General features: G+C 47.2%; 1 protein-coding gene across 1 annotated transcript in view; it reads left to right on the top strand.

Moving 5' to 3' along the window:
* LOC119971162 (polycystic kidney disease protein 1-like 2) overlaps positions 1 to 23,766 on the top strand; it is a 164,942-nt gene that overhangs the window by 123,650 nt on the left and 17,526 nt on the right. The window contains exons 31-36 of the mRNA XM_038806358.1: positions 324 to 540; positions 3,570 to 3,798; positions 4,393 to 4,624; positions 6,999 to 7,095; positions 8,114 to 8,254; positions 18,699 to 18,884. Coding sequence (XP_038662286.1) covers positions 324 to 540; positions 3,570 to 3,798; positions 4,393 to 4,624; positions 6,999 to 7,095; positions 8,114 to 8,254; positions 18,699 to 18,884 — 1,102 coding nt within the window. The remainder of the gene's footprint in view (positions 1 to 323; positions 541 to 3,569; positions 3,799 to 4,392; positions 4,625 to 6,998; positions 7,096 to 8,113; positions 8,255 to 18,698; positions 18,885 to 23,766) is intronic.

The raw sequence follows: 23,766 nt of genomic DNA, 5'->3' as shown, positions 1-23,766 counted from the left end.
CGAGTCAGAGAGAGCATTACAGAGAATAGGATGCAGGCAATTGGAAGTCCTTCCACCAATGGTAGGGTGGAGGGAACCAGGATGCACCATAGACCAGAACCAAAGAAATGGAGTCACAATGTATATCTTTAAATGGAGTTGTAAAACCTAAATTGTTCCAATGTAAAACCAATTTCTTCCAATTGTTACTTTTTTGGAATAAAATTGAGTTTTATTTCTTTAAAAGCAAATGGGTCCGTTGTTCAGAGACTGGAAACAAAATCCACTCTCAATGTTAAATGAACTTGTGGTACTAACACAAATAACTAATATTGTACACTTAGGACATCCAGAGGATCGCTAATTCACTGACTAAAACACTGAAGAGCCCACTGCCAACACTGGATAAGGATTTCAAAAAAACAACAGATATCAACAAACTTTTGGCTTTAGTTGAAAATATAATCCGGGAGCAAAATAAGGTTGACCATGAGTTTTACAATGAGAGTCGTAAGAAGGAGGATCCTCTCATTCTCAGCCTTGGATCAGTTGACTTACAAGGTGAGTTTGAAGGTCTGCAGTAACCAAGGGCAGCATTTAATGGAGACAACGAATGTCTCACCCACCAGCAGGAGAGCCAGAGCGGAATGGCCGCTCGGTTCAGGAAGGCTGGCCACATTAAGTGCCAATCAGATACTAGCTGGCAGTGGTGGGCCTTCCCTATGATCAAGGACTTTGGGCAGCTGTACCACCTGCCAAAAGCTACTGGCCAATTATTACTCAGCAGTTCCACTGGCAAGGTAATTGCTAACTTCCCAACTGCCCCACTCATCACAACCCCAGGCGTCTGACGAACCACCGCCTGCCCCCACCCAACCTGACACTCATCCCCCCACGAACTAAGTATCCCTTCTGCTACCCCCCATACTGACCAGACTAGCCACCCTCATCCCAACAACCATCACCCACCTACCCCTGACCATCCAACTCCGACCCGATCTGACGACCCTGCATTCAAGAAGCAATCTTGCAGGGTGGGGTATCATGCAGCCACACATTAACGGGATAATTTTTGTGAAATTGCTTGTATTGTGGCTGTTTTAATTGAGGAACGAGTTTGTGTCTTTGTTAATTATCCGATAGGTGTTGGGAGGCAGACCCCACCTTTTTAAATTTGTGTTCAATGTAATACTATTTCATGACGGCCTTCCTGCATTAATTTGATGATCAAGGTGAATTTCTCTACAGTCCTGTAGAGGCACAGAAACAATAAAAGGATCAGCAGTAATAAGAGAAAACAAATCAATGTACAGGAGTGGTATGCTTTGATCAAAAACAAACATCAATTGTCTGTCAAATGGAAACTGGCAAAGTGGTCGTACAGTTTCAGAAGAGCACTGAAAGCTTTGTGTCTTACAGAATACATGACTACCTCCTGATATAAAGGTGCACCTTGTTTACGGAGCACAGTGGTTAACACTGTTGCTTCACAGCACTAGGGACTTGGGTTTGATTCCTGGCTTGGGTCATCGTCTGCACGGGGTCTGCACGTTCTCCGCGGGTCTGCGTGGGTTTCCTCCGTGTGCTCCAGTTTCCTCCCACAAGTCCCGAAAGACGTGCTTGTTAGGTGGATTAGACATTCTGTACCTGAACAGGTGCCAGAGTGTGGCGACTCGGGGATTTTCACAGTAACTTCATTGCAGTGTTAATGTAAGCCTACTTGTGACAAAAATAAAGATCATTATTATTAACAGGTTGCTACTGCTTTTCTCAAAATGCTCGAATGTACAAAAACCTGATACTTATGGTACCAAACACAATCCTAAAATGAACATGATGCACTGGTGTGCATTACAGTACTACAACCATTGTCAGGGATGGGGGGATTTAACATAAGACAATCTCTATTGCCTCAGGAGCAGTTTTTGACAGTCAACTTTCAGAGCATTGGTAAAATGCAACACTTAATTAGTAATGGGCGGGATTCTCCAACCCCCCCGCCGGGCTTCATGCAGTAATGCACAATCCTTGAATCAAGCAAAAATAAAATGCATTATGTGTTTTAGTTTTAAAATTACTCTCGTTACTCGATCAAACTTGAACAGCTATGGAACAAACTGCTCATTATCTTTCTTTGTGACAATCTAGTGTTGCTTTGGAATTGCCCTGACTTGAGAACCCATGCCCTTTACACAATGACAGGAGTCATTATTCTTCTGTTCTGTTTTTTCTGTTGATAAACTGACAAATAGCAAGTAATATTCATGCCACACAAGTTCCAGGCAATGACCATCACCAAAAAAAGAGGATCTAACCATCGCCCTTTGGCATTCAATAGCATTACCCCCACTATCAATGTCCTGGGGATTACCATTGACCAGAAACTGTACTGGACTAGCTACATGAATACTGTGGCTACAAGTGCAGGTCAGAGGCTAGAAATTATGCAGCAAGTAATTCACCTCCGGACTCCCCAAAGCCTGTCCACCATCTACAAGGCAGAAGTTGGGAGTGTGATGGAATAGTTTCCACTTGCCTGGATGAGTGCAGCTCCAACAACACTTGAGAGGCTTGACACCATCCAGGACAAAACAGTCTGCTTGATTACTACCAATTGCACAGACATTCGCTCTCTCCACCACCGATGAACAGTGACAGCCAAGTGTACCATCTACAACAAGATGCACAGCAGGAATTTGCCAAGTTTCCTTCGACAGCACCTTCCAAACCCACAACAACTACAGCTAGAAGGACAAGGACCTGGGAACACATGACCTGGAGACTTTCCTCCATGTCACTCACCATCCTGACTTTGAAATATATCATTGTTCCTTCACTGTTGCTGGGTCAAAATCCTGGAATTCCCTCCCTAACAGCACTGTGGGTGTACCTACACCCTAGGTCTGCAGTGACTCAAAAAGGCAAATCACTACAATTTTCTGAAGAGCAACTAGGGATGGGCAATAAATACTGGTCTAGCCAGCGACGCCCACATTCCATATATTAATTTTTTTAAATGACAGCTAATGCTGTAAGTAGCAGATGTGTCCTGCCTTCCCCATCTCTGCTCCAATGAAATTCCCCGATGGAAGACGGAGTCAGAAGATGCCAATAGAACTCGAAGGCAACCTCAACTTCGGGGAGATTTTGAGCACAGCAATAGTCCAACAATCATTGCCATTCTTCAGATGATCTGTGCCTATATTTTCCCAACAAATCTGTGCTTCACAGCAATGTGAAACATTCCTCATTGCTCTATACCTTGAAGTACTCATTGCTATTATTGCTCAAACATTACTGGCTACTTGCAGAATACGTTACTCAGCAGCAAATTCGCACAGGCTTAGGATAAAAACCAGTCGGTTGTTAATATTTTCCACTTCTTGACAGATCTCCTCATTCAGGACAAGTTAGGATTGATATCTGTGATGTCAGATATTACAAAGGCTTGGATTCAAATACATTGAAATAATTTCATTCTCAGAGCCTGGATGCCATGCAAACTATAAAACTAATCAGTCTTTTTCTAGCAAGTGATCTGTGGTAAAATGTTTCACATCCAGTTATGATTTCTCCCTTATTACTTTCAGAACATACCACTGGCTCTGACTCAGAGAAGGGAGTAATTGAGAAACAGCGGCGAAGTGAATATAATCGCTATCTGTACCTGCAGCTCCAGCATGTGGAAAATGAACTGGACTTCCTGGGTTCCAGCAAATTCCAGAATCCACAGAGCTACACTCGAGCCGTCCGTCAGGTGCAGCACATGAAGGATCTTCTGGAAAATGCTATCCTCTGCTCCAGTTCTGTTTCAGAAAGGTGGGAACTTCTCATAACCCCAGAAAAGGAGAGTGTAATAAAGTATTGCAATGGTGGTACTTTTGTGAGATTGCCCCCAGGGTGAGGCTGGAACCCATCACTGAAGGATGATTGCTTATAATTCTTTGTTGGAAGTTATTAAAGTGACTGTGGGTGACGGAGGGCCTAACCTGTTAAATCTAGATTACTTCCACATTGAAGTTCCAAGCTTCTATATCCTAATGCACAGCACTATCCACAGATCTTACATGTACCAAGGTTCAGCACATGGCTTTGCCAACAATTCTTAGTTAAACATATAGTTTCAAGGAGGGAAACCGAGGAAGGTAAACTGTTTAAAGTTGCTATCACATACTTTTTTGCAGCTGATTGCGGAGCAGCACCACTTAATAGCCTACACTGTGACGCATTAAGAAGGGAAAGGGAAATGTAAATACATTTTTTAAAAATCTCTAGTGCGCTATCTTCTTTGATATTCTCAGAGTAGAATTTTATAGAGCGGGGAAGTCACAGCATGCTATTACAGTGGCCCTAGCTTTAGAAGGTGTCTAATTATGCACATTTAGCAGTAACCTTTCATTCCTTCTTCTGCAGGCTCTCTCCCACTCCTAGTCTTTCTGGAGACAGCAAAAAAGGGCAAAGCTCTAAAGGATTACCCTGGTGGTTTGTCTTCATTGGTTGGGCTTTGGTTGCAGCCACCAGTGGTGTATCTGCCTTCTTTACCATGCTCTACGGGTTACACTATGGCAAAGACAGTTCTATCAAATGGCTCATCTCCATGGCAATCTCTTTCTTTGAAAGTGTTCTGATAACACAACCTTTAAAGGTAATGAGCGGACGTGGTCAACAGTGTGTACTTGAGTCTGGTTGCATCATAAAGTACAATAATAGTAAAGTGTTTTTTTTTTAAATAAAGCTTTTTCCAAGTGTCTGACTGAGTTGCCATGGTTAGCGTAAATGATTGGGTTTAATTTGTAGGTATCTTTGCTTTCCTTTGTATTACTGATCATAGAGAGCCCCGCCTATTCATGAATCTCCATGGTTGCTGTGTATTTCCTCCCACGCCACCAAAATAATCATTAATAAGCATGTTTATGGGTGCTAATGGATTGAAGAAATACAGTTTGGGTGGGGAAATAGAGGAAATTAGGGGCGGGATATAAATGCTTGCCCTGCCCGTGAGGCCCACATTTAAAGAACAAATAAAAATAAGTTATTGCGTAATAATGCAATTGGCAAATCAGAACAACCAGGGGGAATCTTTAGCTTCAGTGAGAATATAAAACTGGCCACAGTGGATTGACCATCCATATGGACATATGAATTAGGAGCAGGGGCTGGACATTTGACTCCTTGAGCCTGCTGTGCTATTTGATAAGATCATGGCTGATCTGATTGTGGCCTCAACTCTACTTTCCTGTTTACCTACTGCAGCTTTTGACTCATAAATCTATTTAACCCAGCCTTAAACATTTTCAATGTCCAGCCTCCACAACTCTCTGGGGAAAAGAATTCCACAGACTAACGACCCACTGAGAGAAATAAAATCCCCGTTTGAAATGGGAGACCCCTTATTTTTAAAATATGTCCCTTCATTCGAGTCTCTCTCATAAGGGAATGATCCTATCAGCGTGAACCCTGTCAATTCCCCTTGGGATCTTATGGGCTGGATTCTCCGTTTCAGAGACTAAGTTTTGATGTCGACGCAGGATTTGTGGACTTTCGCGACAGCAAAACTGGCACCGAACCTGGATCTATTCAGCAACTGTGGAGAGGCTAGTACCGGTGCCACGTAGAACACAATCGATTCCAATTTAAATCGGTGCAGGATTCGCCATGTCCGTGATTGACACTTGGGAGGCTGACAAGCTGCAGCCGCATATACACATTACACTCCCCACACACACTCATCCCAGCCAACAAGATGGTACTGGTTGTGCTGGAACCCACCCACACACCTCATGGGTCGGCTGGGGCCAGAGGGCACCTAGGGAGGTGGCTAGGGGGACACCTATACCACCAATGGCCCTAAGGTCACAGTGGACAGTCAGCGGCATGCACAGCTGCATGGCTGACTTGCCGGCTGCAACAGTGGTGTTCTGAACCCATCCACCCCGACCCCACAGCCCACGTCCTGGTCATTGACACCACTGTCAAGGTGACGGAGAATTGCGAATTGACGTCAAATCAGCGCCGCCAAAGTGGAATTTGTCTTCCTCATGGCTTGTTCGTGCATGTTAACTTTCCGCGACTCATGTAGCAAGACCTTCAATCTCAGTGTATGAACATTTACAAGTCTCACCTTGGAAAAAACATTTTACTTTTCCATTTTCGTACGAGTGTGAATAACTCTAAATTTCCCACATTTTGCTCCTTTTACATTTTCTTATCCCATCGCTTACCCTGTCAATACCCCCTTTGCAACCTCCTCACAGCTTACTTTGCACTGAGCTTTGCATCATCATTAAGTTTGGATGCCTTGGTCCCCTCATTTTATAGATTATAAATAGCTGAGGACCTGAGCACTGATCTCTGCTGCAATCTGTGACTCAGGCCCTGCCATTCCAAAATAACCTGCTTAGCCCTGCTCTCTGTTCTCTGTTTGTTAACTAATCCTCAAACCATGGTAATAGATTACCACCAACCCTAAATGGATCCTCATCCTGCATAATTAAACTTTACTAAATTCATCAGGATTTCTTGAAATCCATGTTCCTCTTTGCCAATCAAAATAAAGTAACAGCAACTTCAAAAGATTCAGCAGCTACGATACCTTTTTGTTTGTGTCAAAGTAGTGGCCTGTGGAGCGGATTGGTTAAAGCATGGGCACACTTTCAATTGACTTGAGGCATTTTGGATCAACTTAATTCAATTCCCAAAGTGAACTCGATAACTGCATGTTAAATAATAGGTTAGCTGAATAAATGTATGAAAAAAGCAATAGGTTTACCTCGTCCAGAGAAAATGGTAAAACATGAAACTTCTATACTTTTTTACTTAGTTTTTAAATATTTAGGCAAGTTACCAACTCTAAGAAATGTGGAGGATAAGTGAACTTAATTGTGATAGTGAATGAATTTGCAATAATTAACCAAAGCCAAAGGTTCAAATTGTAGCTGGAAATAATCAGTAGATTAAATTGAATTCATGTGCACTGATGGATTATATTTTTTCTATTTTTTTTTAACTTGCCTTTTCAGGTATTGGGTTTTGCTGCTTTCTTTGCACTGGTTTTGAAGAAAGTAGAACAGGAAGATGATGGGGAAGGTCCAATTGACAGTCCCTTATCTACTTCAGGTGACTTCTCCAATCTAACTTTGTTGGTCGGCCTTTTATTCCTTTCCTTTGAATTCTCGTCTATGATATTGATGTGACTGAGCCAGTTTGACCAGGTTACACCTAAAGCATGCAGAACAAGTTGTAAAAATGACTCTACATGCTTGTGTGCTTGAGGGGAATTGGTGTCTTACTATATGGTAACGAATGTTAGACCTAGTGGAAGAGGCTGTGCTGTGGGCTCGGTGAAACAAGGTTAAAATGGGCAAGTAGTTAATTATTTTTCTCCAAGTTCAGTCACGTAAAATGTTCTGTGGTCAATTTTGTTATACGACGTGCTCAAGTAAGTCTCACAAAATCAAGGCTTAAATGTCTCGGTCACAATAAATGTCTTTAGTGACTTGATTTAATCTGTAACTGCAGAGCTTCACAGAGATACATAATTCACAGAGACAGGATCACATATAAAGATCAATGTGACTCTCTATACCTATTCGTAAAATCAACAAAAGAAAGAAAGACAATGGGCGTGATTGCCTGGTCTACCTGCGGCATGTTTTTTGGTGGAGGGAGGTGGCCCGCCGTTGGCCGATGGTGGCATCTTCTGGTCCCCCTGCCGTCAATCAGATTTCCCATTGAACCACCCCACGCTGCTGGGAAACCCATGGCAGGGGTGCACCATCGGCAGGACTGGAAGATTCCGCCAGCTTAAATACCTTAGCCCAATATCTGCCATTTATTCTCATACTCCTCTTATGTCATTTGGGCATATCTCGCTCTTCCTCAACTTGGCAGTTTTATGAACAGTTTCACAGTAGTAGAGCATTTTGTTTCGGAGGAAAAGAATAAAGTGTCCTTCCTCATGCCAGATGCAGTAATATGAATTTGGTACAGTGGAGTGTGTGGAGTGGGCGATTGCAGCGAGGGAGGGCAGAATGGAGATGAGAAAATATTTGAAGATCATAGGCTTCACAAAGATGGCAACAATGTCTTCAAATCTACATTCCCGGGCAGTTACATCTTTGAACATTTTCTGCAGGAGACCCCAATGCTCTGCTAGCAACTCGAAGGGACAGCAGCAGCAATATCTACAAACCACCACCTCAAATCGAAGTCGAGAACATGAAGAAAAATTCCGTAAAAGAGCAGAAAGTATTTGGTTTGATCAGGGAAATACTTGGTAAGCAGGTAACCTCCCGAATGTTATTTGTTCTATCATCTCAACTTTCTCTGAAGTGTTAGCATTTATCAGGAATGGGACAAATTGGCTGTTCTGCGATTATTGCACCTCCTGTTAACGGAGCCCAGAGTGTCACTAGAATCCAAGATGTATAGAATACAGTGACTTGCTTGGCTCTTGTCCTCATTGCCTGACGGCATTCTGAAGAGTAGAGTCCGCTGGAATGAGAATTGTGGGGAAGAATTAGTTAAAATGTAAGTAAACAAAGTTGAGAAAAAATCCACTTTACCCGATATTCCGAACCCAGCTGTCAAAACATAGTATTACGAAACTAAAACGTTACTCACTGCTTAATGCTTGCAGCAGTTCTATCAGAACGTTCTCATGTGAAGGTTTTTTGCTAAAGTGAATATTCAATCTCATCCTCCACTTTGTAGCAGTTTTAAAAGCAAATTACTGCGGATGCTGGAATCTGAAACCAAAGAGAAAATGCTGGAAAATCTCAGCAGGTCTGGCAGCATCTGTAGGGAGAGAAAAGAGCTAACGTTTCGAGTCCAGATGACTCTTTATCGAAACATGGTTTTAATATGGAGTGAATCAGGGATGCAAAGATTTTGAATTAACTTTTAACATCTTAAGACTCAGCCTTCACATTGTCCAGTTTTGCATCATACTTGAGATATATTATAAATTTTAGGAACAGGAAATTAGTATTAAGTTCAACAATCCCATTGTGGGGGTGGCGCGTGGCGCAGTGGTTATCTCTGCAGCCTGCGGGGCTGAGGACCTCGGTTTGAATCCTGGCCCTGGGTCACTGTCCGTGTGGAGTTTGCACATTCTCCCTGTGTCTGCGTGGGTTTCACACCCACAACCCAAAGATGTGCAGGTTAGGTGGATTGGCCATGCTAAATTGCCCTTTAATTGGAAAAAAAAATGGTGTACTCTAAATTTAAAAAAAACAATCCCATTGCAGTTGGACAGACCACAGCAACCTACTCATCTTCTTGGAAGAGCACTCCTGTTCTTCCTAGCTGCATAGTAGAGTCATGTAGGCTGTGCAAAACTGGGGAAAAACTTAGTTGAGCAAGTGCTTGCTCCATTCACTGATGTGAATTTAGAACCATGGGAGGCTATTTGGCCCATCTTGTCCATGCCAGCCCGAGGATTCCCAGGTGCCCTTTCTAATCTCACCTTCCTGCACCCGGTCCGTAGCCCTGAAGCGGAATTCTCCTGTCGACGGGATCCTCCACCAGTCTGCCGGCCGCACACCCACACCCATGGGTTTCCCGACGGCTCGAGGTGGCCATAGTGGAAAACCCCGTGGCCGGCTGCGGGTAAGGAGAATTCCGCCGCCGGAGAATGTGTGCCGTGCCAGAAAACACAGCTGGCAGACCGGAGAACCCTGCCCCTGTAGCTTACAGCATTTAAGGTGCAAATCCAGGTACTTTTTTAAAGAGTTTAGGGTCTTTTCCTCCACCACCAGCTAGGGCAGTGAATTCCAGACTCCCACTACCCTCTGTGTAAAGACGTTCTTCTGCTACTTACCTTGAATCTATATCCCCCGGTTCTAGAATTCTCCACCAAGGCAAACAATTTTATCCTGTCCACTCTATCTCTTCCCCTCATAGTTTTGTACACCTCTATTAAGTTACCCCTTAGCTTTCTTTGTTCCGAGGAAAATAACCCCAATCTCTTCAATCTCTCTTGGTAGCTGCATTTCTCCAAGGAGACTGAACAGGCATTATGTTGCGCACTAATGTGTTCAAGCAGGCTCCAGAGTCACCAGAAAAAGGTCATTTTGACTTTAGCAATCAGTCAGATATACGCATAGGTCTGTGCGAGTTGTCACACTTCTAAATTTGTCATTGTTGTGTTTGTTTATACCAGGAAGAAGTGTGATATAATGTTAAGTTTCTCCTCCAACATTACCATTGTACTCAGTCAAGGTGTTAAAGATTATGAGGCAGATTTTCACTACCAAGGCAGGTCACTTGAGTTATGGAATTTCTTGACTTCGCTGACCCGCCTCGATTTAAAGAACCCTGTTACACCTGATCTTCACTCCAGGAAGAGGGTGGATTGGATAGACGCCCTCAGGTAAATGGGATAAAGGCCAGTTTAGCTCAGTGTGCTGGACAGCTGGTTTGTGATGCAAAAGAAGACCAGCAGTGCGGGGTGGGGTGGTGAGTGCATAGTGGGGTCAGTCAGAAGGTCCATCTTGGTTCTCTTGGACTTTATCCTTGTTGTTTTAGAAGCTTTTAGGCCCTTGAACCCTCACGCCTCAGACATCCGACATACACCCAATGCCACCTCCATGCTAACTCCAGTAAGAGTCGGAATTATTTTAACTGTGAATGGAAATGCCTGTCATTGGGAAACTAGACTCATTTGACCAAGGGGTTGAGGATTGGAGTCAGTATATCGAACAGTTCCTGTTCTTCTTTATCGCAAAAGAGATCACAGCTTCTGACCGAGACCACGAGTGCAATTCATTGGAAAAAATTCAAAGTCTGGTTTTGGGAGCATTGGTGGGGTGTTTCGCGATGACCGTGATGTGTTATGTACTCTGGGATAACACAGGCTGCAACTCGATGAAGCTTTGACCAAAAGATACTCCAGAATTTGAAGTAAGTTCAGTGCGATTTATTGAACCATTAGCACAGTTCTCTATGAGTTCAACTCTCCTGCTAATCTTGTTATAGTAACTCAGTCTAACTAACCAGTGTGCTCTGAGCCACGTGGTGGGTGTGATGCTTCTGATCTGCCCCTGTCCTACTCTGTAAGTGTCTGTCTGTGGAAAGAGAAAGAGCATGTGTGCCCTACCCTTTTATATATAGGTTTTATAATGCCCCCTTGTGGTAGTGTTACCTCTGGGTGTCTTGACTGCCCATTGATCGTGTCCTAATCTAAGTGTTCATTAGCTGTATGCCTTCATGTCATGACATCTCCAGCTCTTCCTCTAGTGTTTACTTAGTTGTAGTGTATTTACATTAACCCCTTATGTATATACGGTGATGCATATCACCACAGGTCGCGTTACATAGATTTACAGTGCAGAAGGAGGCCATTCGGCCCATCGAGTCTGCACCGGCTCTTGGAAAGAGCACCCTACCCCCTACCCAAGGTCAACAACCCCACCCTATCCCCATAACCCAGTAACCCTACCCGTTGGTAATATTGCAGCCCGTATTCAACGACACAGTGCCAAAATGAGGCCCCACAAGATTCTTGACATTACTGGCTGCTTTGCTGTCTGATTCACCTGTCTCGCGTCTCCACAGCTCGCCGTTAACAAGGGGCGGCTGCTTTTAAACACTCCCTCACTCCACTCACTCCCAGTCAACACACAAGCATGGTAGCCCACAGACCTGCTCCTCGCTTTGGGCACGTCAACCTGGTCAGGCTTCCCGATGCTGTGGATGAGAGGCAGGGCACCCTGATCCCCCAAGGGCATCGGGGAATCAGCAGCAGGGTCAGCAATGCCACCTGGGAGTCAGTGGCAGCAGCTGTCAGTTCGGGCAACATGTCGGGGAGGACGACTGTCCAATGTAGGAAGAAAACAAATGACCTCCACCAAGCTGCAAGGGTAAGTTACCACCTCTCTCCTGGCATCAATACCCCCTGCCACTCCTCAAATTCCCAAACCCACCCCACCCCCCAAATCACTGGCGGGGCACCTTATACCCTCCATGCTTCATGCTTGTTCCTTAGAACTCCCGGCACCCAATAGCACAACCCCTCATGAGCGGTGCCCACACATGCCACCTGCAGTAGACCCCCCCCCCCCCCCCCGACCCATCACGCGTGCGGCTCACAATGCTCTCTCTTTGTCCCCACTGCTGAAGATAGCCCATAATAAATGGGATAGGGCCAAGACAAGGGGCGGAGTCCCAGCGATTTGGATCCTCACCCCCTGTGAGGAATAGGCCCTGGAAATCGTGCGGTTGTCCGAGGAGAGTGTAGTCACTCTCCGATCATCGTGCTCGCATGCGCAATGCGGCCGCATTTTTTTTAACATGTTTGCGGCCGCTTGCAGCCGGCGTTATGAAAAGCCGGCTGCTGCGCGGGGATTTGCGCGATCGGGAGCGCCGCGGACAACGGCTCTGCAACCCTCCCGATACCCGCCCACTACCCACCCGTGGGTTGTGCCCCCGACTTTGACGAACACTGCTCTACACCAAGCTGGTGGGGGGCCTGACCTGTTCAAAACTGGATCACAGTCACCCCTACTGGCAACTAGGGTTGGATGAGAAGTCTCAGACATTTGTGACAATCAATACCCATGAAGGCCTCTTCCACTATAACAGACTGCCGTTCAGCATTGCTTCAGCCTGCGCTATCTTCCAGCGCACAGTGGAAAATCTCCTCCATGGAGTTCCCAAAGTGATGATTTATCTTGATAATAATCTTTATTGTCATAAGTAGGCTTACATTAACACTGCAATGAAGTTACTGTGTAAAGCCCCGAGTTGCCACTTTCCGGCGCCTGTTCGGGTACACTGAGGGAGAATTCAGAATGTCCAATTCACCTAACAGCACGTCTTTCGGGACTTGTGGGAGGAAACCAGAGCACCCGGGAGGAAACCCACATATACACCGGGAGAACGTGCAGACGCTGCACAAACAGTGACCCAAGCTGGCAAGCGAACCTGGGAGCCTGGCGCTGTGAAACAACAGTGGTAATCACTGTGAAACCATGCCATGATGATGTGCTAGTCACCGATACTACAGCAGAAGAACACATGGCCAGCCTAGAGGAAGTATTAAAAAGGTTTTGGGATGCAGGGGTCCACATAAAACGTGAAAAGTGTACTTTTCAATCTGCAGAAGTGAGGTACGTAGAACTTTGCATTGATGCAACAGGATTTCACCCAGTGGAAGAAAAGGTCAAGGCCATACGGGTTGGCCACGTAACCAAAAATGGCAGCGAGCTAAAGTCCTTCCTTGGTATGGTCAATTACTATGGTAGGTTTATTTCTAAATGAGCGACAACATTGGTCCCATTAAACCAGTTATTATGGAAGAATCAGCGGTGGAAACGGAGGGAGCCTCAAAAGGAAGCCTCTTGGTGCATATTGATCCGAAAAAACCAATCATGCTGACATGTGATGTGTCTTCTTATGGTATAGTGGCCATTTTATCCCACAAAATGGTAGATGGTTCGAAACGCCCTTTCGCCTCAAGGACTCTTGCTGAAGAAGAGCACAACTATGTTCATATTGAGAAGGAGGGCTTAGCGTTTACATTCGGTATGAACAAATTCTGTCAGTATGTGTACGGTCAACCATTTGACATAGTGACGGAGCACAAGCCATTCCTGGGCCTGTTAAGGGAAGATAAGCTCATACCTTCCATAGACTCAGCGATGGTGCAGTGTTGGTCCCTGTCATTGGCAGTTTACAACAATGCTATTCAGCATCAGCCTGGGATGCAAATTGCAAATATGGATATATTATGTCTCCTGGCCTTACCCAAGAGCCATCCAACACCAACAGTATCCCAGGAGATCATTCTAGTCCTAAACTTCCTAGACTACTTCCAGTATCCATGGGGCACATCCACAGTTCAATGAATGTCGAAATTTCAAATCTATTGTATGGATATGCATTTGGTATAGTGAAGGGTTAAAAGCCTGGGTCAGTATGTGGCTGCCGCAGTCATGTTTTTAAAAATCCTGGTTTGAAAGGCAGCAGACATTTTGGAGACAGAAGTGCAATTAAAGCCTCATAAAAGTAAGATCATAATTCATTCCAACCATGGATATTGTTTGCTGAAGTTGGGCTAGTGGACTTTATGTTTATATTATGAGGGTTCCCCGGGGAGTAGATATTTGGGCGGGATTCCTGTCAGGTGTTATTTCTTTCAGTTTTATTTTTAGGATGTGAACAGACAAGTAGCTGTGCTCTCAATACAGTTCAGTTAAAGATCTGTCTGTGAATAGCACAGCAGTTTCTGGAAAGGCTGGAAGATTAAACAATAGTTTCACACAGGCAAGAGTCTGGAGGCTGTTTCTTGGTGCATCTCTTTCTCAAAGTGGCTTATCCAAGATTTATTTTTGCAGCAAATAGCCCTGAGTCTGTTAACTGCATTTAAAGGTGGATTGTGACCCGAGATGGGTTTTGTTGGAGTGGAGATCAAGATAGCAGTTAGGATGCTTTCATTGTTAGTTAAGCATTGTTTAACGAGTAACTGAATCCTATTTGTATTTATGATGTGAAAAGTAGTAATACTGTGTTAGTAATAAAGTTTGTTTTAATATAACAAATCCATATTTGTGTGTGAAATCTCTCCGGGAGGGAGGTACCTTTTCCTCGCAGTCTTACAAAATTAGTATAAAATATTGGGGTTTCTGTCCAGTGCCCGACCAACTGTTGGGGTCTGGTCCAGGATTGTAACAACAACTGGACCCAAAGAGACCCTATTCTTTCAGAAGTCTAACGAATACTACAGTCTGGCTGGCATTATGAGATGTGTGAACAGCTGAGGCTCTACTTCACTCGTCAGGATCATAGGTGGGGATCATAGGTGGTCATCCTACCTGAGGCCAAGGGGCCCTCCTCCAAGAATTACACAGCGCCCACCAGGACAGACAATGATGAATATGTTGACCAGGCATAGACAAAGCCATTCAGGAATTAGTAGAACAGTGCCACCCTTGCCAACCGCTGCAATCTTTGCAGCCTTCCACCAGGTCACCCGTGGACCAGGGCGATTATGCAGGCCATTCCTGGGCAAGATGGTTTTTGGTGCTGGTAAATGCCCACTCAAAGTGCTTATCAGTTCAAGTGATGGGAACCACTACGTTGACAGTCACAGTAGATGCCTTGCGCTGAGTATTTGCCATTCATGGGCTTCACCAATCAAAAGTTTCAGACAATAGCACATTCTTCACTGGTGATGATTTCCAGCATTTTGTGAGAGCAAATGGCATACGCCACAGGAGGATGGCCCCCTAACACCCAACATCCAATTATCTGGCTGAGAGGGCCATTCAAACTTTCAAGAATGCCATAAAAAAGCAACTAGCTTGCCTAGTTTTTTGTTGTTGTGCCCCTCATTCAACCATGGGGCTCATACCAGCTGAGCTGCTCATAGGCCGTTGGTTGCGAACCCGATTGGATCGTGTATTTCCAAATTTGGCGGTGAGGGTGGAGAAACGTCAGGCCTCCCAGAAGAGCCAGTGGTCAGAGCAGAGGGGTGACAAGTTGTTCTGGGTGAGAGACCCAGTTTTGGTCCAAAGTTCTGCTACCTATTCCCTTGGTTAGAAGGACAGGTTGTGGCCCAGTCAGGGTCGGTATCTTATGTGGTTGATGTCAATACAAAGTCAGTTAAAAAGCACATTGAACACCAAAAACACATGGTCCACCTTCAGACTCCTCAAATGCGCGAACATTCGCAACCTCTTAACCTGTCCATTTAATCTCAGAACACTCCATTAAATCAGCTGGGTCTGGTGGGTCAGCCATACCTCTGCTTTAACCAGCTCCCCAGGTCCACGCCCCTACGTCCTGCTAGTGCCTACCCAAGATGTCCACCACCATCATCCCTTAAATCACTGTGCCACACCAACTCCGTCCATGTCAGCAAACCCCCTGCGCACCGCACCCCTCTAACCCCAACAGAGAACAAGGAAAAGAACCCCCACCCCCGCACAACAGATCTATCCCCTATTTCACTCACATTAACTAGCCTGTCCTCTAGCATGGTGGCCCTCACTCGAGGCAACTGCCTTCCCCCAACCCCCCAATCCCTCATACCCTCTCCTACACATTCCCATTTATACCCACAACCCCAATAGCCCACATGATATAAAACGTGATACAACATTCAACCCAGCTGAAAAGCACCAACCCTGCCCGCACTGTTATCTCCATAGTCCAAAGTTCTTACAAGTCCCCAAGTCTATGGTTTCACAAAAACCTACTCGTCTCCTCCAGGGTGTCCATTTAGAACTCCTGGCCGTGGTATGTGACCCACAACCAGGCTGGGTACAGCACCCCAAACCTCACTCCTTCTTTGAACTGGACTGCTATGACCCTGTTGAACCCAGCCCAGTGCTGCACCAGCTCCGCTCCCAGATCCTGGTAGACCCGAATCCCATTCCCCTCACATGTGCACTTCCTGATCTCCTATGGCCACCGCAGGATCTTCTTCTTGTCTGAATATCTGTGCAATCATACCACCACAGCCCTTGGCTGCTCCCCCGCCTTTGGCCTCCTCTTCAGTGACCTGTGCGTTCACTCCACCTCAGGGGAGGGGGGGGGTCGGTCAAAGACCCCCTCCCCCACCAGCTCCCCAAGCACGCTCGCTACATACTTTGTGGCCTGCATTCCCTTACTTCCTTCGGGCTACCCCACAATCTGAAGATCCGGTTTCCTCAACCAATTCTCCAAATCGGCCACTCTCTCCCTCAGCTTCCTTTGGCCTTCCGCCATCAGTGTAATCTCTGCCTCCATCGAGGCCATCCTCAGGTTCCGCCATCGAACCTTCCACTTTTTGCAGCAACGCACTATGTGCCTCCAACCTCTGCTCCAGTCTCTCACTGGCTGCCCGAATCGAGTCAGCCACCTTAGCCAAGTCCTCTGAGACCTCCTGCCTTTGCTGCCGAAAGTTGACCATCAAAAACTCCACCAAATGTTCCGTGGACCACTGAGTGGACAACGACGTCACAGAGCTCTCCGACATCTTTCCTTCTATCACACTCCTTGAAAGTTCCTGGATAACAAGGACCAAGCAATTCGGCCCCAAGCAGGAGCCACCAAATGTGTGACCATTCACTTCATGGCCGCCACCGGAGGTCCCCTCATCCACCATTTTCAAAGGCTCGCAGAGTCTTCCCAGCTTCGTGAAAACCCAGCCCGTTATATTGTTTTATATTTTGCTAATTTTTTTGCATTTTATGTTTAGAATCATATGCTGGGATTCTCCAACCCTGCTCTGGGTCGGAGAATCCCCGGAGGGGAGCGAGAATTGCACCACTCCGCCCCGATGCCGACATGCCGATTCTCCAGCGCCGATTTTCGGGTGCCGAGGGATCGCCGCCGTGCCAGTCGGGAGCCGTTGAAAGCACACCCCCCCTCCCCCGGCAATTCTTCGGGCCTCGACGGGCCGAGTGCAGCCAACTCCAGCTCGTGTGGGTTACGTATGGTCCCACCCGGCGGGACCTGGAAGTTCTGTCTGCGGGGACCGTCTTGGTGAGGGGGCGGAGGGATCCGACCCCGGGGGGGGGGGGGGGGGGGCCTCCACGGTGTCCTGGCCCGCGATGGGTGCCTATCGATCTGCGGGCGGGCTGGTTCTGTGGGGGCCTATGTTCTTCCACGCCGGGTCGCTGTAGGGCTTCGCCATATTGCCTGGGGGCCGGCGCAGAGACGGAGCCCACATGCATACGCGAACTGAGCCTGCCGCAGCGCACCGGCTTTCGGGCGCTGGAGCTGCGGAGACCACTCCACTGCCGTACGAGCCCCCTGGGAGAGGTGGATAGCTGCCAGGTGAGGCCGGTTCGCTGGAGTGGCTCGCGCCACTTTTCACGCCGGCTTCAGAACTTGGCCGCGTCAGAATCCCGGCCATAGAATCCCTACAGTGCTGAAGGAGGCCATTCGGCCCTTTGAACCTAAATCAGCCCTTCGAATGAGCACTCTACCCATGCCCAGTCTCCAATCCACCTGGCACTAACTCTGTAACTCCATAACCTGACCTGCACCTCCCTGGACACTAAGGGCAATTTAACATGTCCAATCCATCTAACTGCTCATCTTTTGACTGTGGGAGGAAACCAGAGCACCCGGAGAAAACCCACACAGACACGGGGAGAAAATGCAAACTCCAAACAGCCTGTCACCTAACGCCGGAATTAAGCCCAGGTCCCTTGCGCTGTGAGGCAACAGTTCTAACCACTGTGTCACCGTGCCGCTCATTAAAATTTTGGCCAAAGGTATTTAACAAAGGTATACCGCTAGTACAAATTAATTAACATTTACATATTGGAGCTTGTGATTCACTTCCTGAAGAAGGACCATTTTCTGTTTAATGGCCAGAATTCTCGGTTCCCACCAGCAGCGCACCCCGCCCACTGGCTTCCCGGCGGTGTGGGGTGGGTTCAGTCAGAAATCCCATTGACAAGTGGCGAGCGTAAAGAATCCCGCCCCCAGTGAACAGCGCACCGCCAGGAAACACGCGGCTGGGGGCCGGAGAATCCAGCCCAATATTTCCAGCCATTTCTTATGTATCATCGGGACAGTATAATATAAGATGTACTTGGTAGAATGCAACATAGGTAGTAATCAAATGAAGATATATTAAGTGAATGGCCGCATTTTTACATTGCAGTTTTACAATTCCTGATTAGATTAATTGATATTTTGGCACATTTAAGTTATCTGCGGTGTTTGACTACAACAGTAGCTCAATGTCACATTTTTACTGTCTTGATATTTTTTTGTTGCAGCATATTTGGGGTTTCTGTGGATGTTATTATTGGTTGCTTATGGTCAGCGTGATCCAAATTCCTATTATCTAAATAAAGCCATTGAAAACAGCTTCACCAGTGGTTTTGATGACATCTTGGGTTACAACGATTTCTTCAAATGGGCAAACAGTACGCTTATCACAAATTTATTCAGCTCCTATCCAGGTGAGGCAAACAGTTACATGTTCCAAAATGCGGAAACGTTGATCTTTTCTGTTCGATCCCGGCTCTGGGTCACTGTCCATGTGGTGTTTGTACATTCTGCCCATGTCTGTGTGGGTCTCGCCCCCACAACCCAAAGATGTGCAGGATAGGTGGATTGGCCACGCTAAATTGCCCCTTAATTGGAAAAAAAGAATTGAGCACTCTAAATTTATTTTTTAAAACATTGATCTTTTCTTTCTTGCGAGTTGTCAATAGAAATACTAATGCTATTAAAACTCTTGCTGCCTGAATAATATCACACAGCATCAAACGATCGAATGCAATTAATGACAATAATGGAGAAATCAGCGGCTGAAATTGAACATCTTTCTTAATGGTGATGAAGGATCTTGATGTTAGAATAAGCACTTTATTCTTTTCCTTTCCCTGGCCAAATATATCATCATCAAGCAATCCTGAGCCAATCTCACAAGATCATCATCTACTATACAATCTGTTGAATTGATCAATGTAAACATTTCTTCTGCTAAATTACTGCATGAAAACATATGTGGGTAAGACAACGAACATTGCACCCTGAGCGGAGATTCTGCCCCCAAACATAAATATGGTGGATTCTTGGAATGCTTGCACTGCTAGTGAATCATGACTTAAATATCAAACTAACCTTTCCTCATGATGAGTTAGAAAATTTTACATTTTACAGCATTAACCAACCTCCACCTATCCCAACTCCCTCAGTCAGAATCCTCCTCCAGAAGTTGGCTCCCGTTGAGCTTTTGCTCACTTGCGTTTCAATTTTAAACCGAACGTAATTTAATCATCGACATTGTTTAAACAGAGGATTGAAGCTTTTATTGTTGGTGAATGAAGTCATTGTTAATTGAAACATCAATTAATTAGTGTAGCAGCTAGCCATCTCCATGCGGTCTGATGTTGGCACTGGTATTTCACACATGGTCCTGTTTATGATGACTATGCTAAGATGCTGAAGTTGGTGGAGAACCCTACTTGATTTTATAGCTGTGATTTGGTGCAATTTGCTAAACTGGGTCCAAATGAAGAAAAACTATTTTCTGTGTTTAATTGCCAACTTGCTGCTCACCTCAAATTGAATGTATGTGCAGAGTTTCCACTTTGAAGCCTAATAGTTGAGACAAACTACTTGGTTCAATGTTTTTTAATCTTTAAACTACCTTTTCGTTTTGAGGTAGCATTGTATCCTCTGTGTACCTGAACAGGCGCCGGAATGTGTCGACTGGGGGCTTTTCAGAGTAACTTCATTGCAGTGTTAATGTAAGCCTACTTGTGACCATAAAGATGATTACATGATTATACCTTTTATACTGTACAATGATGACTGGAAAATGAAATCACAAAGCACAAATGTTTCAAAATTTAACAACAAATTGCTTCCAGCAGCAGCCCCCCCCCCCCCCCCCCCCCCCCCACACAACGCAAATGTTGACCCCCTTCCCCTGCTGATAAAGGGAGTCCCTCCAACTCCTCAGCAAGGACGTGCAGCATCCTCCCTCCCTCTCCCCACGATGGGAATAACAGGTCATGCCCCCTCATCACCACCACCCATACATGAGGGTGATCCCAAACCTGACCCCATTAGCGCAGCCCCATCTTCAGGCCTCCTCCTTCAGTCCCCGCCCCATGGCATTGCCAATGGTGCACTGCCCCCTGCCACCATGGCATGCCACCCTGTCAGTGACACCCTAGCCAGGCATGATGGATCCTGAGGGGGATCAAGGATGTGAGCCCATTGCTCCTGTGCCCATCTACCATTGCCAGGCTGCAGATGAATGGCCTCTCAAGGGTCCGGGTGTTTGGGTGGGCTCGAGCTGTGTATAAGGAGTGAACCACTGCACCCTCCCCAGGATGGCCCTGGACAACCTGAGGATCACTCTTATTATGGTGATCTCAGGCAGCCCTTTCTTCAAGATTTTCATCCTGGTCTGATCTGTCCAAGCTCTGAAGTGGCCTTCTCCTTTTGAGCGGTTCTGGCTGACAGGTGGAGAGCAGATCAAACAGTTCATTGACGGTCCTAGTCAAGAGGACTTTTCCTTTCATCACACCTGCTCCCTCAACCCAATGATTGTTTATTGAAGTCTCACTTCAAAAGCCTGAAATCCCCTCAGATCCTTTGAGATGGTAAGCATTCATTCAATTTCACAGTCAGTGCCTTTCACTAGCATTGCTGTTGCAAGCAAATCAGCACTTTGCATGTTCCCCACGGCATGGAGCGGATAACCCACTACAGATGGCAGCATGAGAGCAGAGACTGGGGCAGGGCGCCAATCCTAATTTTTGACCGGTGCTCCATTCTCCGCCCGATCGACATTCCAAATCGCAGCGGCGGAAAATGAAGAATCCTGCCCATTGGGCGGGATTAACTGACTGTTCACGCCGGCGGGAAATACCAGTCCCATGCTGGCACACGGGTCTCCCGGCAATGAGTGTGCTGTCAACAGGAAGTCCCGCTGACAACAGCGGGACTGGTGGTAGGACCTGCTGGCGGGCCACCACCCCCTCCAAAACAGACACGGCGGTGAATCCCATGCCACAACCTGCTTGTTTCCTTTTCCAACAAGGGGCTGGATTCTCTGTTTCAGCGGCCAAGTGTCAGATCAAACAGAGAATTTGCAGGCGTTTTACAACTCCAAAATTCACACCCAACCCTCACGGTTCCGGGACTGGTGAGGGGTTAGCAGCGGCGCCAGTTGAAACTCCCAGCTCCCACTCCGTAAATGGCCAGAGAATGGCTGGGTCCCTGGCCGCGCATGGGTATGGCGACGACCTGCAGCGGTCACGCTGTACAACATGGTGCCTGCCATGCGGGGACCCAACCATGCTTCCAACCCCGGTGGTGATGCCGACCGCCATTCCAGCAAATTTAGTCACCGTGCAATCAGAGAGGCGAAGGCCAAGACATCAGCCTTCCTCCTTTCCATGAGCTCCAGCTTCTCTGAAACCCCAAATATCGCCACCAAAGGGTCTGGGTCCACTCCCTCCTCCTTCACTATCCTGGCTAAGACCGCGAACAGTCCCCGCCCAGAATCTTCCCAATTTTTCACAACCCCAAAACATAGTGCGCATGATTCGCTGGCCCCCGCCCACACCTCTCACACTCATCTGCTACCCCCTGAAAGAACCCATTCATTCTTGTCCGAGTCATGTGCACCACCTTAAACTGTATCAGGCTCATCATTGCACAAGAGGAGGTCCCGTTTACCCTTCGCAATGCCTCACTCCATATTCCCCAATTGATCTCTATTCCCAACTCCGCTTCCCATTTCTCCTTGATCTTCACCACTCGCTCGCTTCCCTGTTGCCCCAGACACTTATATATATCCCCAATTCTTCCTTCCCCTTCCACATCCGGAAGCAGCAGTCGCTCCAACAGGGTGTATCGCGGCAATCTAGGGAACCCCTTCCAGACCTTTACGCAAAGTCCCTAACCTGCAGATAACTGAACTCCCCCTCGGCAGCTCTACCCTCTCCCTTAGCTCCTCCAGACTGGCGAACCCTTCCTCCAAATACAAATCCCTCACGTTGACCAGCCCCACTTCCCTCCACCACCTGTATACACTATCCATCACCCTTGGCTCAAATCCATGATTCTCGCACAGCGGCGTTAGCACCGACATCCCTTACACCCTAAAATGCCTCCTCAGCTGATTCCATGGCCGGGATTCTCCCCTACCCGGCGGGGCGGGGGGTCCCGGCGTAGCGGAGTGGCGCCAACCACTGGTGGAGGCTGTGGCGGCGGAAGAAAAAGAGTGCCCCCACGACACTGGCCCGCCCGGCGATCGGTGGGCCCCGATCGCGAGCCAGGCCACCATCGGGGCACTCCCCGGGGTCCGGTCGCCCCGCGCCCCCCCAGGACCCCGGGGGCCTGCTCGCGCCGCCAATCCCGCCGTCACCAGAGGTGGTTGAAACCACGGCGGCGGGAGAGGCCTCTCAGTGGCGGGACTTCGGCCCATCGCAGGCCGGAGAATCGCCGCAGGGGGCATGCCGATCGGCAAGGCGCGATTCCCGCCCCCGCCGATTCCCGGGTGGCGGAGAATTCCGGCCACGGCGGGGGCGGGAATTTCGCCCCATATAATCACAGTGGACTGCACCACTGGGCTCCCTACCCGGAGCTGTTGGCAATTCTGCTGTCACTATAGCCCGCAAACTAGACCCCTTACAAGATTCCTCCTCCATCCTAACCCGCTCTACCCCTTCTCCTTCCCACCACCGCCACACCTTGTCCACATTCGCCGTCAAATAATAATGTAGCAAGTTTGACAACACCTCTGAGCAGGGTCCTCCCCACCCTCGGCACCTTCCCTCCATACAAAGTCAGAGATGATTGTGACCCATTTCTGAAAAAAGGCCTTTGGTATCAAGATCAGGAGAGCCTGAAAGATAAACAAGAACCTCGGCAGAATATTAATTTTCACCACTTGGACCCTTCCCGCCAACGTTAAGTGCAGTGTATCCCACCTCTCAAGATCCTCCCTGGCCTTCTCCACCAGCTTTGTTAAGTTCCACTTATGGAGCCCCATCCATTCCCTCGCTACCTGAATCCCCAAGTACATAAACCTACCCCTCGCTACCGTAAATGGTATCCCCACTAAATTAGCCCACTGTGTCAGCGCATTCACCGGGAATACCTCGCTTTTCCCTATATTCAGCTTGTATCCCGAGAACCCTCCAAACCTCCCCAACATGCCTATAATCCTTCCCATACTCTCCATCGGATCTGAAACATACAGCAAGAGGTCATCAGCATAGAGTAACACCCAATGCTCCTTCTGTCCCCTCATTATCCCCTGCCACTCTGCCGACCCCCTGAGAGCCATCGCCAATGGCTCTATGGCCACCGCAA

Source organism: Scyliorhinus canicula, chromosome 9 (genome assembly GCF_902713615.1).
Source record: "Scyliorhinus canicula chromosome 9, sScyCan1.1, whole genome shotgun sequence".
NCBI lineage: Eukaryota > Metazoa > Chordata > Chondrichthyes > Carcharhiniformes > Scyliorhinidae > Scyliorhinus > Scyliorhinus canicula.
Note: the sequence above shows the minus strand (reverse complement) of the source record. Positions and strands in the feature narration are given on the sequence as shown.